Source organism: Ascaphus truei, chromosome 1, assembly GCF_040206685.1.
Source record: "Ascaphus truei isolate aAscTru1 chromosome 1, aAscTru1.hap1, whole genome shotgun sequence".
NCBI classification, from domain to species: Eukaryota; Metazoa; Chordata; class Amphibia; order Anura; family Ascaphidae; genus Ascaphus; species Ascaphus truei.
In genome coordinates, this window is record NC_134483.1 from 134,499,453 (window position 1) to 134,512,811 (window position 13,359).

At 43.4% G+C, this 13,359-nt stretch overlaps 1 protein-coding gene across 1 annotated transcript; it reads right to left on the minus strand.

Moving 5' to 3' along the window:
- Positions 1-326: 326 nt before the first annotated feature.
- Positions 327-9,036, minus strand: LOC142492495 (thioredoxin-like). The gene is made up of 5 exons (XM_075595163.1): positions 8,742-9,036; positions 4,083-4,187; positions 3,164-3,223; positions 1,699-1,764; positions 327-1,126 (listed from the first exon to the last, which is right to left on the minus strand). Exons 1-5 carry the CDS (start codon positions 8,763-8,765, stop codon positions 1,064-1,066), a joined length of 318 nt encoding a protein of 105 aa, XP_075451278.1. The 5' UTR covers positions 8,766-9,036; the 3' UTR covers positions 327-1,063.
- Positions 9,037-13,359: the final 4,323 nt, after the last annotated feature.

Here is a 13,359-nt window from a genome sequence, read left to right on the forward strand (position 1 = left end):
TATGGCTTAAGAAATAAGTTAGTATGTATGTTATGAGTGCATGCAAGTGAGTGAATGGAGGTCCTTATGAGAAAACAAATGAATATGGCAAGGAATTTTAGTGAGCAAATTAAAAAAAAAAATTTGATGTGCAAGAAACTTATGAGAACATTAGTGTGCATAAACAGTGGCAAAAAGCTCTGATTGACATATTGGAATAAACATTGGTATTACATAAAACGTATGTTCACTAACTAGGGTGACTCAAGAGCCCAGTTGACAATGTACTGTTGTCATAATAGCATGATTAAAAATAAAAGTCTTAATCAAATACCAAGGAAAAAAAAAAGGTTTTACATTTTTATTCTGCCTTTATATAGAGCATTTCAGCTTTGACCTTGTGATATGACAAATGTAGACAACCTATTAATGTTTGAAGTAATTGCTTTGTCTTCTACATTATTACAATTAACACTGAAAATCCACTTCGTATTATGAACGCATGCAGCTGTCCTGCTGTAAAGAGCCTTTGTTAGTATATTCCCAGCCAGGTTTTCTGCAGTTGATTTTCAGGACAAATCCTATGTTATGAATTAGGCTCCATCTCAGTGTTGCAGTCTCAAAGGCTGCATACAGGATCATAAGCAGGAAGTAACAAAAAAGGACTGAAACCTTTGCTTTGTTTTAAAGATCTTCATCTTAAACCATTAAAATAGCTGAGCAGATACAACAGAACGCTCTCATAGGGCCATCAGAATGCGCATCACAAACACTTCCTCCTTGAAAATAGGACATAACTAATCAATCTAGTAAAGCAAGGACTGGAGGCAGTCAATACACTATTCTCCACTAGGCATATACTGGATAGTGAGCTTTTGCTTTTAACATTATGTTCTTTTAAACAACAATGTTTATCACAGGTTACATTTTGTTATAATTCATTGCAAGGTCATAGACAAAGTTTACAAGATAATATTTTTTATAAAAAAAGCACTGCGGTTTGAAATGGTATACTTGGAAAGTATTCTGTCATCACATAGTAATAGTTAGGTCACTGTAGATTCTGGGTGTTGCGGGCATGACTTCATTTTAACTCCTTGATCTTTTCCTCGAGTGCTTTCTCATCGGCACCACTAAATTCACCAACCTGTGAGGGGGAAAAATAAAATAAAAAAAGCAAAGTGTTATATTAATTATCCCCCATTGTAATGTTTCAATTTACACCTGTTCCTGCAGAGCAATATTGGTAGGTAGTGAACTTTCAGAAACATTTGATACCAATCATGCTTAGTTGTACACAGCAGTGAGCTACTCGAGTAGTGCCATATTAGCCAAAATGTAAAGGTTTATTTTTTGTTTTTGACATTTAAGTTAATTTTTATTTTCAAAAGAGGATCATAAGAAAGACTATGCCAAAAACAGCATGGTTTTTATCCACCTCTACTTTTTGGTTCAGCCCTCTTGCTGCAATAAGAGCAAGACTAACAAGGAGAACTTTTCTGCCATTTCCCTTAAGAGGTATGGCCCCTTTCTCCCCCCCCCCCTTTTTTTTTTTAAATTACCCTCTTTCTCCCTCCCCTGCAGCCAACAATGTAACTTTTCCCAACCAATGTGTCAGAACAAATAGATTGCAGGATCACGGTAATTTGGGCAAAACTAGGTTTATGGACATGCAGGAAATTGAAATGTATGTACATACACACAAAAATCGTAACATACCTTTTTCTGACATTTGTAGAACTGGAATGTTGGCATGGACCGGATTCCACAATCCGTAGCTATCTCCTACAAGGTCATGAAATAAAAAAATGGAAATAAGATACACCAGAACTATTAAGTGTATAAATAATGGCTTAAGTATTATAGGACTTTATCCTTTTGCTGCCCGATAGGCCTGAAGCAATGCAGGCCATTCCTAGTTAAATGGTCATTTTAGAGGTGGGGAAAGATTGCCCCTCATGTAACGCAGCATGGTACCTAATGATTGCCCCTAAAGTACGACACTTGTTTGACCAAGTCCAAGATTAGTTTAGAGCTCACATGGATCCCTTAGCGGTTGGTAAGGCATCCCTTCAACCTTCTAATAAAGTTCTTAAAGCAGAAACGGGTATACAATATATATTTTAAATAAATCACTTCTGTAGTATAATAATAATAATAATAATAATAATAATATTTAAAAAAGCACACAACACAACACACACAGTATTTTCTAACTCCTGACATTTTTAATGTTTTTTTTTTTTTTTTTTTTTAAAGACAATCATATCCACTTCCTCTTTTGAAACAGGCTCTGGAACCTTTATGAGCTTGGCACTTTGGACACAAAGTATCACAAACAGATCTGTTGCTGGGTTACAACCAAACAGCGGAATGCATTACCCAGGAATATTTAACAATAATGTGTTGCATATCAGCTATAGAATGTAACTGACTGCAGCATAGTCAGATGACAGCCATTATGTTAGGCACACAATCAGGATGTTTACAGATTTATAACAGGAGCACCAACCGATTGTCAACTTAAGTAAGAATGCAGAATTATACATTGCCACATGCTTTACATATGGAGGGGGAACAAATATAAGAGGAAAGCAGCAATACTACATTAACTCCATAGGCCCCCCCACCCACCCCCCCAAATGCTTTAAGAGCCTAAATACAGTGTGGCCACATTGGATTTCTACAGAAAGGGAAATAGGGTAGACCCTCATTCTAAATATTCCCTTGACACTGGAGGGGCTACACCAGACACCATAATGTATGGTTTTATTCAAAACTTTCCATAAAATATTTAACAGCTATTTAAGTTTAGGACCAAATGCAAAGCAACACAACCCAATCATGCCATATTCCAATGCATACTATTTTCACCAGGAGCCAGGTTCTAGATAAGGGTTATAAGAATGCCCCTGTAATTACAAAATTGTGGTGATGTGGGCAAAATTACAATGTAGTTCTTAGAAAATAAAGTTCCGATAGTCAAAACTGCGTAATTACTTTAATTAGGTAAATAATGGAGGAAAACATTACACTGCTTTCGCAAAGAAAATATTTGAGCCATTCAAGTGTTACCAGTACAAAAAGATCTGTAATTAGGTTAAATTCAAATAAAGTTGTATTACAGTAGGCAATGTATTTATTTTTTTAACTTGCAATACAAATCACATCATTTATCATTTACCTGCGCATCATCCACGTCAACTTTATAGAACATGACCTCACAGTAGACCTTGCTTAAAGCCTGCAAGGAGAAAACAGAAGCATTGAGACCGACTGGCATCACAGGGAAACCCTTGACAGAACAGCGGTACTATGGCTGGAAAGTCAGGACAGCAGTTATGGCACATCACAATCTCTAGTTTTCCAGATTTTGCCAAACTGTGGTTAACCCTTTTGCCGACAGGGGTCTGCAACGCATGGCAGGAGCCTCATGCAGCTAATGTTTAGGGATACCGTTGTTCCTTTGGTCACAAATACTGCCAATGCTATACCAAAGAGACAAATGCAGTGCAGTTCAACAGTATCTTCCCTTTCCTAAACACTTTATGACTACAATATTGCCAATGGGGGGGGGGGGGGGGGGAGGTGGTGAAGAGAAGGAAACAATTTAACCATTTTAAATGCTTTGAGAGTTAAGTCATTACTGTGGGCTAAAGGAGATTAGTAACAGATACAAAGTTCAGCACACTGTTGCAAATCACCTCCCTTATGCCAGTTTGGGATTCAGGGAGCATAGACACCCAATCATTGTATCATGTTCTTTTTACTCCTTTAGCTAAAACATTTAATAGCAACGACAGCACAATGAAAGCAAACAGGAAGTGAAAATAGAGCAGGTTGCACAATTATTGAAAGGGAAAAATGGCACTTGGGCTTTAGTAAATACTCAGACATGCAATGCTCTCCGCTTACACTTTGTCAAAAGTTCCAAAACACATTTTACAGTGAGTCACCGAAGGCTACAGACAGACGTCAGAGTGGCAGCAGAATACACAGTTTTTTTTTTAAAGTGTTTAGATTGGACAGCAGCATACCCCCCACCCCCCCCCCCCCTCAAAAAAAGCCTAAAATAAAGTACATTATATCTATCTTTCCCTTACCTCAAATGCAGGTGCGATCCTCTTGCATGGTCCACACCATACAGCAGTGAAGTCGATCACTACAAGATGTTCACCAGCCTTTTCCAAGAGCTCTTTAAATTCTGACTGAAAACAGATTTGCACAGTATCTTAAAGACTCCATTTTGAAAGGGAGCATTTTTTTACTTACAGAAATATTGACATGACAAGTTATTCAGGCAGTAGAACCTTAAAATTAAAGCACTGATCCCCCTACTAGGCAACAGTTTCAGTGGGTCGCCCCAAAGACACCACACACACACACACACACACACACACTATGACTGGTTAGGATGTACAAATGTTATTTATTCTGCTGCCTGTTAATAACAAGGCTGAACTAGTGTCATATATTCCTTGAGCTTCTACCTCAATAAAAAAATATAAAAAAAATAAAAATAAAAAAACAGCTTTATTTTGACCTCTTCAGTCTGAGCAGACAAACAACCCACAAGCCTGAACTCGTTTCACAACCACTATACTGAGTGCAGGTACTTCCTCAGATATCAACATGAGCCTGAGTGACAGATGTTCCAGAGCACTGGGCCAGACAAGCAAAAACCTTGAGTTAAGCAGACGGTACGAAGGCGAGCATGTCTGTCTACTTGTGATATTACCATATCTCCATGAGGGGATTATATTTTCTCTTTTGGGGTAGAATCCGTTTAGTCAGTTTAAATAAATGTCACATTTAATTTGATTCTGCACTTTTAACCTAGGTAGAAAACAGACTACGTGCTTCAGGGCAGTGGGCCTTTACCAATGATGTATGATGCACCACCTTTGCCCATATTCTTCCTGGTAGAAGACCTCTGGGTGGCACTATACAACTAAAAATAAAAAGTATACATGGAGATTCAATTTCTTCAAGCCCTTAGGTTTCAAATCTACTGTGCGATACACTCCTAAGGCCAGGTCCCCGCTGCAGGGACATGAGCTGCCCCTTAATGGACATGAGCTGCCCACTATTTTGTAGATAATCATTTAACCAACACAGCATTTTAATATACAACTAAATGTAATAGACATGTTGACAGTACATCAAGTTTTGCTTTTTGCACTCTGATGGTCAAAAGGTTGATAATTGCTGCTCTAGCTAATCCCTTGTGTGTTGTCAGGGAGCTTTGAGAAGTACTTTGCACAAACAGCAGTGCTTGCTCATTAGTCTGCTGACAGGAGCTCCAGGTCACACTTCACTAGGTGAAAAAAAAAACAAACAAAAAAAAAAACAACCACACCCTTTGAAAAGATTACCTTTCTAAACACGATTTAAAGCAGCAATCCCAGTGAAATGTACATGGATTTGTAAGAAGACATCGCAGCTTCCTAGTGGCCTGCAAAATTTGACATACATATTGTTTCCCCAGGAGGGAACACCGAGTACACTGGCATCTCAGGAACAGTGGGTCTCCCTGGCTTTAAGAATTATTGCAAAAAATACAAATTCCAGGTCTGACAGATCTGCAACCTCTCTTTTTACAAATCTCGCTTAGCACAGGGGTGCACAGGATTTTCTTGGGGGGGTGGGGGTGGTTGCAGAGCCCTCGCGCTCTTCCAAAGCATTTAAATTAAGTGCCAGGGGATCGCGTGAGGCCTCTGCAACTGAACCTTACCGAGGTTCAGCCGGCTTTAGATGACGTGTTGACATGGCAAAGAGACGCGAAATGATGCTGCGGGGTCATGTGACGTCAAACGATCCACGTTGTCGCCCAATCACCATGGCAACTCGTTACGTGACATGACCCCACCGACGGGCAGGTAAGGGGGGCACAAGCATCGGGGGAGTGGATGCAGGGGGGTGCATCAAAGTGTCTGGAGTTAAAATTGGAGGAAGATCTGGACTCTGCAGCGGTGAGAACTTTATTTTCTAAATGCTTCCTATCCTCCAATACCTGGACTGTCTCCTCCTGCATCTCACCATACCCTCCTTATTGCTTTTTTGTTTACTGTTTCCTCACTACTTTGTGAATGTCTCTGTTCTCTCCAATTTCCCCACTCCACCTTTATAAACCTCTCTCCCAACAACTTCTTTGCCCCTCAATAAAAAGCACCCACACAAATCCTCTATTCACACTATCTACTCCTTCCTGCTGCTGGAGATCTACCCTAAGCCTGAACCAAGACACACCTGATATCACCCGTGCAGCCTGCCATCTCTTACCCTGTAAATGGTGTTAACCTTTTGATTTAATACGGACTAACCTTAAAACTCACCCCACAAGTTAAGCATCCAAACAGCCTGCACGCATGGATACTGTCCCACACTTAGCCACTCCTACCACCCATTGTGGCCAAGCACAGCACTTATTCCCTCACCTGCTGTCTCTGTAAGTCTCCCACCACACCTCTTAGATTGTACGCTCTTCGGGGCAGGGATTTCCTTTCCCATGGTCTGATTTTGCTGCACTTATTGTATCATTTTAATTCCCTGTACGGTATTCTTTGTGAAGCGCTGAGTACACTTCTGGCGCTATATAAATAAATATAAATAAAGACATACAATACAACATAAGGTTGCGCTCCCCTGGCTTAGCAAATAGTGCTTCTCCTGCAGCAAGGGATTCTGGGTAATTACATGCAAATGATTACACAAGCTCCCAGGGCTGTAGAAAGATATGCATAACAAATCTGAAGAGGTCTATTTTGTGTTTGTGTTTTCCCATAAAAGGTTTCCAGCTAATGACAAAAGGGTTTAGCAAAATCCTGTGGGGACAGTACAGTAATGTCACATTTGATTTCCCATTGGGGAAGCAATATATGGGTCGGAGACCTACAGGCAACAAGGACTCGTGGCTGAGGAACACTGGTATTGACAAACGAATGTAATTTACATGTGATGATTTATAGCAGTGTGAATTCTCAGAGGATCGTAGGGCGGTGCCTTCTCAATGCAGAAAGCTTGCCACCATGAGTCAGCAACATACAGACTACATCATTTAGTGAACTCCTCTACCGACTTCCCCCATCCAGGACATGAATAAGCCATGTGGTGGCCTGCTTTGCACCTTTGAAAGTTAAGCTTCTGTAAGTCAATTAAAGGAGACGTTTTGCTTCTATGCAGAATGTTGTCAGGAAGCATGAAAAGGTGTAACAAGGGATTGGTGGCTACCTAGAGGATGCGGTGGTAGCAGGCATGCAAGAACTATTTTTGGGGGTGGAGGGTGATGTCCATACAAAAATTAGTAACATACATAACCATATAACAAAAGAAAAATACCCAATGCTACAAAATATATAGTAAATAGTTAAATACTTCAATGTTTGTATTCTCATGAGTAAGGGTCATTTAGTTAAACCCTTTGGCCAAAGAGTCATAAGCCTGCAGCCACTTCACAGCATAACCAGTATGCAGGTCCTAACACTACCACCTGTGAAAATTCTCATTTAACTCTGCAGTGAAGGGAGAATGTGCCTCAGTGGACCTGTCCAGCACAGGTACATGAAAAAATCTGCTACTTAAAAAGTGGGGTGAGTTTAAACCCTAGGAGGGGCCACTAACCTCCAAACAACTGATAGCAGTTGAAAATTAAAAACATCACACACAATTCCAGCAATCTCTAACATCAGAACCCACCCCACGTGGTGGGTTCTGGGGTTAGATCTTGCTGGGATTCAGTGTGTTTAAACATAACCAGAGTGTGAAAACCCAAGGGGGGTACGACAGCCACATAGCTAGCAACCAGATTACATTGGTATGATACAGTTGCCGAGGTACTGCTCAGAATGCATCCAAAATCAGTGTCTGTAAAAATTAATGTGTGCTGCGTACCACACACTAAACTGTAATTGTGAAGTGCTTTGAATCCCATTGGAAGAAATGCTCTATATGAAATTTTTGCATGTAGAACTAGGCTCCTGGTCAGTCTACGGCAGGATTAAAAAAAAAAAAAAAAATAAAACCCCACCACACAACCCTGGGATCCAGCCTCCTCCCATAAAAAGGGCCTTTGGCAAATTCCTAGTTGGGGAACCAACAACTGGTAATGCATGTGTGCTTCAGGCACGTCACTACAATGGCTGGCTAACACACTAATCAGCCAAATGGCAGCAGGCTCCTGACACCAGAGAAAGCAATTGAAGGTGAATAAAACCACAGGGACAAGATTGCAGCTTTTCTCTGCTAATGCACAATCTGTCAGCGAACCTTTATCAGCTGACTAAAGACCAATCCGTTCGCAGGCCTGTGGCACCCTGCACCCGTAACACTGCAGGAGATGGCTGTGCTGACTCACCTGCCGGGTGTAACACACACACACACACACACACACACACACACACACACACACACACACACACACACACACACACACACACACACACACACACACACACACACACACACACACACACACACACACACACACACACACACACACACACACACACACACACACACACACACACACACACACACACACACACACACACACACACACACATCTGGTCTGGTAAAAGGTACACATGCGTGGCCACGTGCACCCCCACTCCCTCTACTTATATTGTAACTGCACTATTACTCCTAATACACACACACACACACACACAGTGACATTTAACACCCAGCATAATAATGCATGTGAATACAGAGGATGCCTTCTTTACATACATATTATCTATCGCATTACATGCACTCCGTCTTACCAGGCTCTCAATGCACTTAACCATTGTGACGTAATAGACGTGTTCCGCCGCAGCAGTTCCTTGATTCTACTACACAGTGACAAATGCAGATCTCGCCCTGCGCCTGGATATAGAGTCGAAAGGGGGCTGGGCTGTGACGTCTATGCTCCCCCCCCCTCCCCTTTCACTCATTCCTCCTGTATGCGCGCGTGCGCCGCCCTGTTTTCTTCCTGTGGATCGGTGCCAAGGGAGCGCGAGATGTGTAGACAATGAGTTGAGTGAAATGGGTGCGCCGCCTGGCCTCGTGTTAAAGGGGCTGGGGTCTAGCAGCAAGGTGAAAGGCGGGGGTGAGCGCGCGCAGCCAATCTCTCGGGCGGCCTGAGCTGCGCGCGGTTACGGTCTCCGCGTCACTCTCAGATCACGTGCAGCCCGCAACTGGCTCGGGAGCCTCAGTAACTTCCTTGTCAGGTTGAATGAGGCTGAGGTTTTCCTGAGCTAGGTGCGAACGCCTACACGTTAAATATTCACGGCCTCTGGTGATGTCCTGACCCCCCCGCCCCCGAATCAACCATTATTTATTTACCCTACAACACCACAAGAGCTGTGATGACTGAGCCAGTATAATGCATGTGGAAATGCAACTGACTGGAGTAAAAAAACAGGCACTTCCCAAAAAATAAACCACTGCTCTGACCATTGCTGAAAAATGTGTCTTGTTATCCTCTTTAAATCAATCAAAAAAATGCTTGTTACTAACCCAAAGCAAGCAGTGGATGATGGGCATATGCATCTCTAGCACAGTGGTTTTACAACTTTTAGTTAAGGCCTCGTTCAGGGTGCTGGCTTCGGAGGGAGGGCGTGCTGCCGTGCGTGCTGCCGTGAGAAACAAAGTATTCAATTTGAATACTGGTTTTCAGGGTAGCAACCGCCCTGTCTCCGAAGCCAGGAGTTGAAGCTGACTACAGTTTCAATAAACGAAAATTTCGTTTTTTGGAGCTGCAGCAGCGTCACGGACCAAGGCAGCCAATGAAATCATTCTTCAGAATGATTTCATGACTGCAACTTGGATACTTAACCTGCCGTGTGTAACCCCGCCCCCTCCCCAACGCTGAAAAGTCTGCTGGGGGATAAACACAGATCGCCCAGCAAACTGCAGCACTGCCTCCCTCACGCCCTCCCTCCGAGTCCTGCAGCTGACACCCTGAACGAGGCCTAAGACGGGGGCACAAGATTTTGTACGGGGGGAAGGGTGCAGGGTGGTGATAGAGCAGCGGTGTTGTGCAGCGTGGTGTTATAGAGGTCCCGCGCTCTCCCCCCAGGCATTTAAATTAAATGCGGGGGACTGCGCGAGGCCTCTATAACACTTCCCTTCCAGCGACACGTCGTCCTGGTAACCATGGACACCGAGGGGTCACGTTACCATGGCGATGTGACGTCATGATCCCGCGCGTCATTTGATGCCGGGGTTGAGCAGGGGAGAGCTTGCAGGGGTGTGCACGGGGAAAAGTTTGCACACGGCAGGCGGGGGGAGATGACGTTATACGGCGACGGGCCGGCAGAGGAGTAAGGCCGAGCTCATGCTTGCTGAGTTGCTGCAGGTGTGCGCATGACAAGCCCTCTCACTGGTGTATGTGTTATCAAGCTGCATGTGCGCCTGCAGGCGAAGAGGCGTGTTGACGCAGCAGCGTTTTGAGAAGACAATGTCTTCTCAGGCGGCTGCCGAGTGGCGTCACGTGACCTGGTTCAGCCAATGAGGGTGAACCAGCTTTGTGACACGTCTGCCACACCCCCAAACGCTTGCAACACTGAGCACTGATCTGTGCTACAGCAGCGTGGCACAGATGGAGCTCGCCCTGTCGCAAGCAAGCGGAGTGTATGAGCTCGGCCTTAGGAGTTGTACAGAGACAGAACAGGACGGCTTGGGAGGAGCGTGCCCCAGCCGTCTGACCCGGAAGTCTTTCTTACTTCCAGTGTCTATGCTGCCACAGCGCGCTCCTCGGCCATCCTGCTCTGCCTCTGTGCAATAGTAGACGTGACAGCGCAAGTGGCAGAAACAAACTCACTGCTTGAACTGGTCCCGCCATAGTGCGTGCGGTGCAACCGCACGCCAGAAATTTGAGGCGCCAAATATATTAGCTTTTTCACACAACTGCAGCGTCACGAGAGCCGTTGGAACCAAAGAGGGTCAACATCAGTTTTTCAATCTGCTTCCTGTCCATGTTCCAGTCACATGTGTAGCGCATGTCAACAGAGGCCACTCATCGCTTAAGCGACAGCCGCCCGAACCTGTTTGGACTTCTGTCGCACGCATGGTCGCTTTTACTATGGCCTTTGCCGCGATTATACTACGCGTGATCCTGCGTGTGCACAACAAAGAACCTGCCCAATCCCTATGAGTGTGCCCCTAGTGCGCACTTGCGAATGCACAATGGAGCGTGATGGTTCAAACGTGTTTCCAAGCAGCGGCTGCGTCACGTGAGCGGTTCAACCAATGAGGGCGAACTGGTCACGTGACACCACGCCTCCCCGGTGCCTGAACATTGCTGAAAGGAAGGGGAAAAAGGAAAATGGATAGTTAAAAACACCCAGAAAAAATAGTCATTTTGCTTCACTCCATTTTTTCTTTCGTTTCTATTAAAATTAAATTATTTTTGGGGTTTGTAAAATGTATCACTATTTCTGTATTTTACCTCCCCCTTTACTTTTTTCTATTGCCGTTTTTTGGGGGGGGAGGGGGGTGATGGCAATAATAGGACTCAGAGTTAAGGGGGGTACGATATGCACTCACATGGATTTAAAGCACAGTATAGAGAGGGTAACTGTAGTACGTTTCTCCTGTAGACTGTTAATTTCTTCCCATTACATATTTCATGTGGGATAAAAAAACAGGAGACTCATCGCACAAAATGAATGATATTTTATAAAAATTGTGGGAGATAATCCCCAACCACTCACAATTTAGTGATTCTTTAAAGCTGTTCTTAAAAACACGAGCCAAGTGGCACAGCAAATTTCTCCCCTCACATGTGCCAGTATCTGTGGGAGTGCCGGCGTCTGATGTCACTTCCGGTTCTGTCCGGCTCTGGCTCCTGTCCTCCATCACCCTAGGCATTTCACAGATGGTTCTTGGTTCCTCAGGGGTTCATGAACGGTCAACTTGGAGGCAGCTACATATGAGGCAGGAGAATTTTGCTGTGCCAGTCGGCTCCTCGTGTTTTTAAGAAAAGCTTTAAAGAATCAATACATTGGGAGTGGTTAGGGATTATCTCCCACAACTTTTATAAAACATAATTTATGTTGTGCCATAAATCCCCTGTGTTTCTTTTCCACATGAAACATTTGATGGGAAGAAATTAACAGTCCGCAGGAGAGTCGTTCTACAGAGTTACTCTCTCTATACAGTGCTTTAAATCCAGGTACTCTGTGTGAGTGCATATCGTACCCCCCTATAAGAGACGTGTGCAGAGGTACGCAATGGAGACCGGTTAAAGTGAAACTAAAATTAGGCTTTATTGCTCCTGTCCCTTTAACACAGCAAAAATATTCAAATTAAGCCAAAGAGAAACCTTCTTTGGTGGATATCTACACATGTAGTCCAGCCCTCTCTAACTTGGTGGCTAGCTAAACTAATTACCAGCCCCAAATATATACATATAGATATATAACAGTCCGATAAGAAAGTCTTATCTGTTTCTTGTAGCTGTAGGGTACGGCTTCTCTGCTCTCCTGGGTCAGCACCCTTGTGTGCTAAGGCAATGTCTGTCCAGGTATAGAAGGTCTGGTCTCCTTGTCTTGCTATCAGCATACAGTCCTTCTGCATCTCAAGACATCTGTTCCTCTGATCAATCCAGTGTGGACTAAGGAAATCTCTTCATGTTTCTGGGAACAGGCTTTTTCTTTAGTTCTAATCAGCCAGGTGGAGTCTGGCTGATTGCTGGTGTGCAAGTAACCAGCACACTGCTGGATTAGAGGCAAGAGTCTTAACAGGGATAAGTCCCTGTTACATCCCCCTTTACTCGGAGTCCTATTTTTGCCTGAACGTATTTCACCATATTTGTTTTTGTTCTCTCCCATTTCCCTTTATTGAGGTTGCGCTGGTCTCTTTCTTTTTGGCATATGGCTGCTCCATCGGAGCCGTCACCCAAATCTGTCCCTAGAACACGAGCAAGAGCCCACTGGCCATGACATACCATAAGGTCACTCTAAAAGTTAAAAACTTCCACATTTATTAATACTCATGAAAAGCTATTTGCACTGTACTTTAGAAAGCTTTATCCAATATTTTTTGCTTAGAAAAAGACGTTTTCTAATAAAAAGTGGAACATTAATGGGGTTATTCACTAAACTGCATTAGTGCCTATCAGGTCAGTGGAAGTATCCAGGCGTAAGTGCCTGATTGATACTTACGGCATAAGTGTGTAACAACAAAGTAGTGGTACTGTGAACCTGTAAACAAAAAGCTGTACTCCATACCATCCCGCCCATACTACCACACTTCGACCAGCATATGTTCATGTAAAAAAACCACACGAGGAGCATGCTGTTGTCAGGTCTTTGGGTTGTTTTATTGGACTACTGGCACTTCAAACTACTATTTAAAAATCTCTTGCATAGAATACTTGGGGATAATTCTATATTC

Coding starts and splice junctions, on each gene's coding strand:
- LOC142492495 (XM_075595163.1), bottom strand. CDS start 8,765: ATGGTTAAGTGCATTGAGAGCCTG. Junction 1,765..3,163: donor TTGACGTGGATGATGCGCAG/GTAAATGATAAA, acceptor ATGACCTTGTAG/GAGATAGCTACGGATTGTGG. Junction 1,127..1,698: donor TCTACAAATGTCAGAAAAAG/GTATGTTACGAT, acceptor TCCCCCTCACAG/GTTGGTGAATTTAGTGGTGC.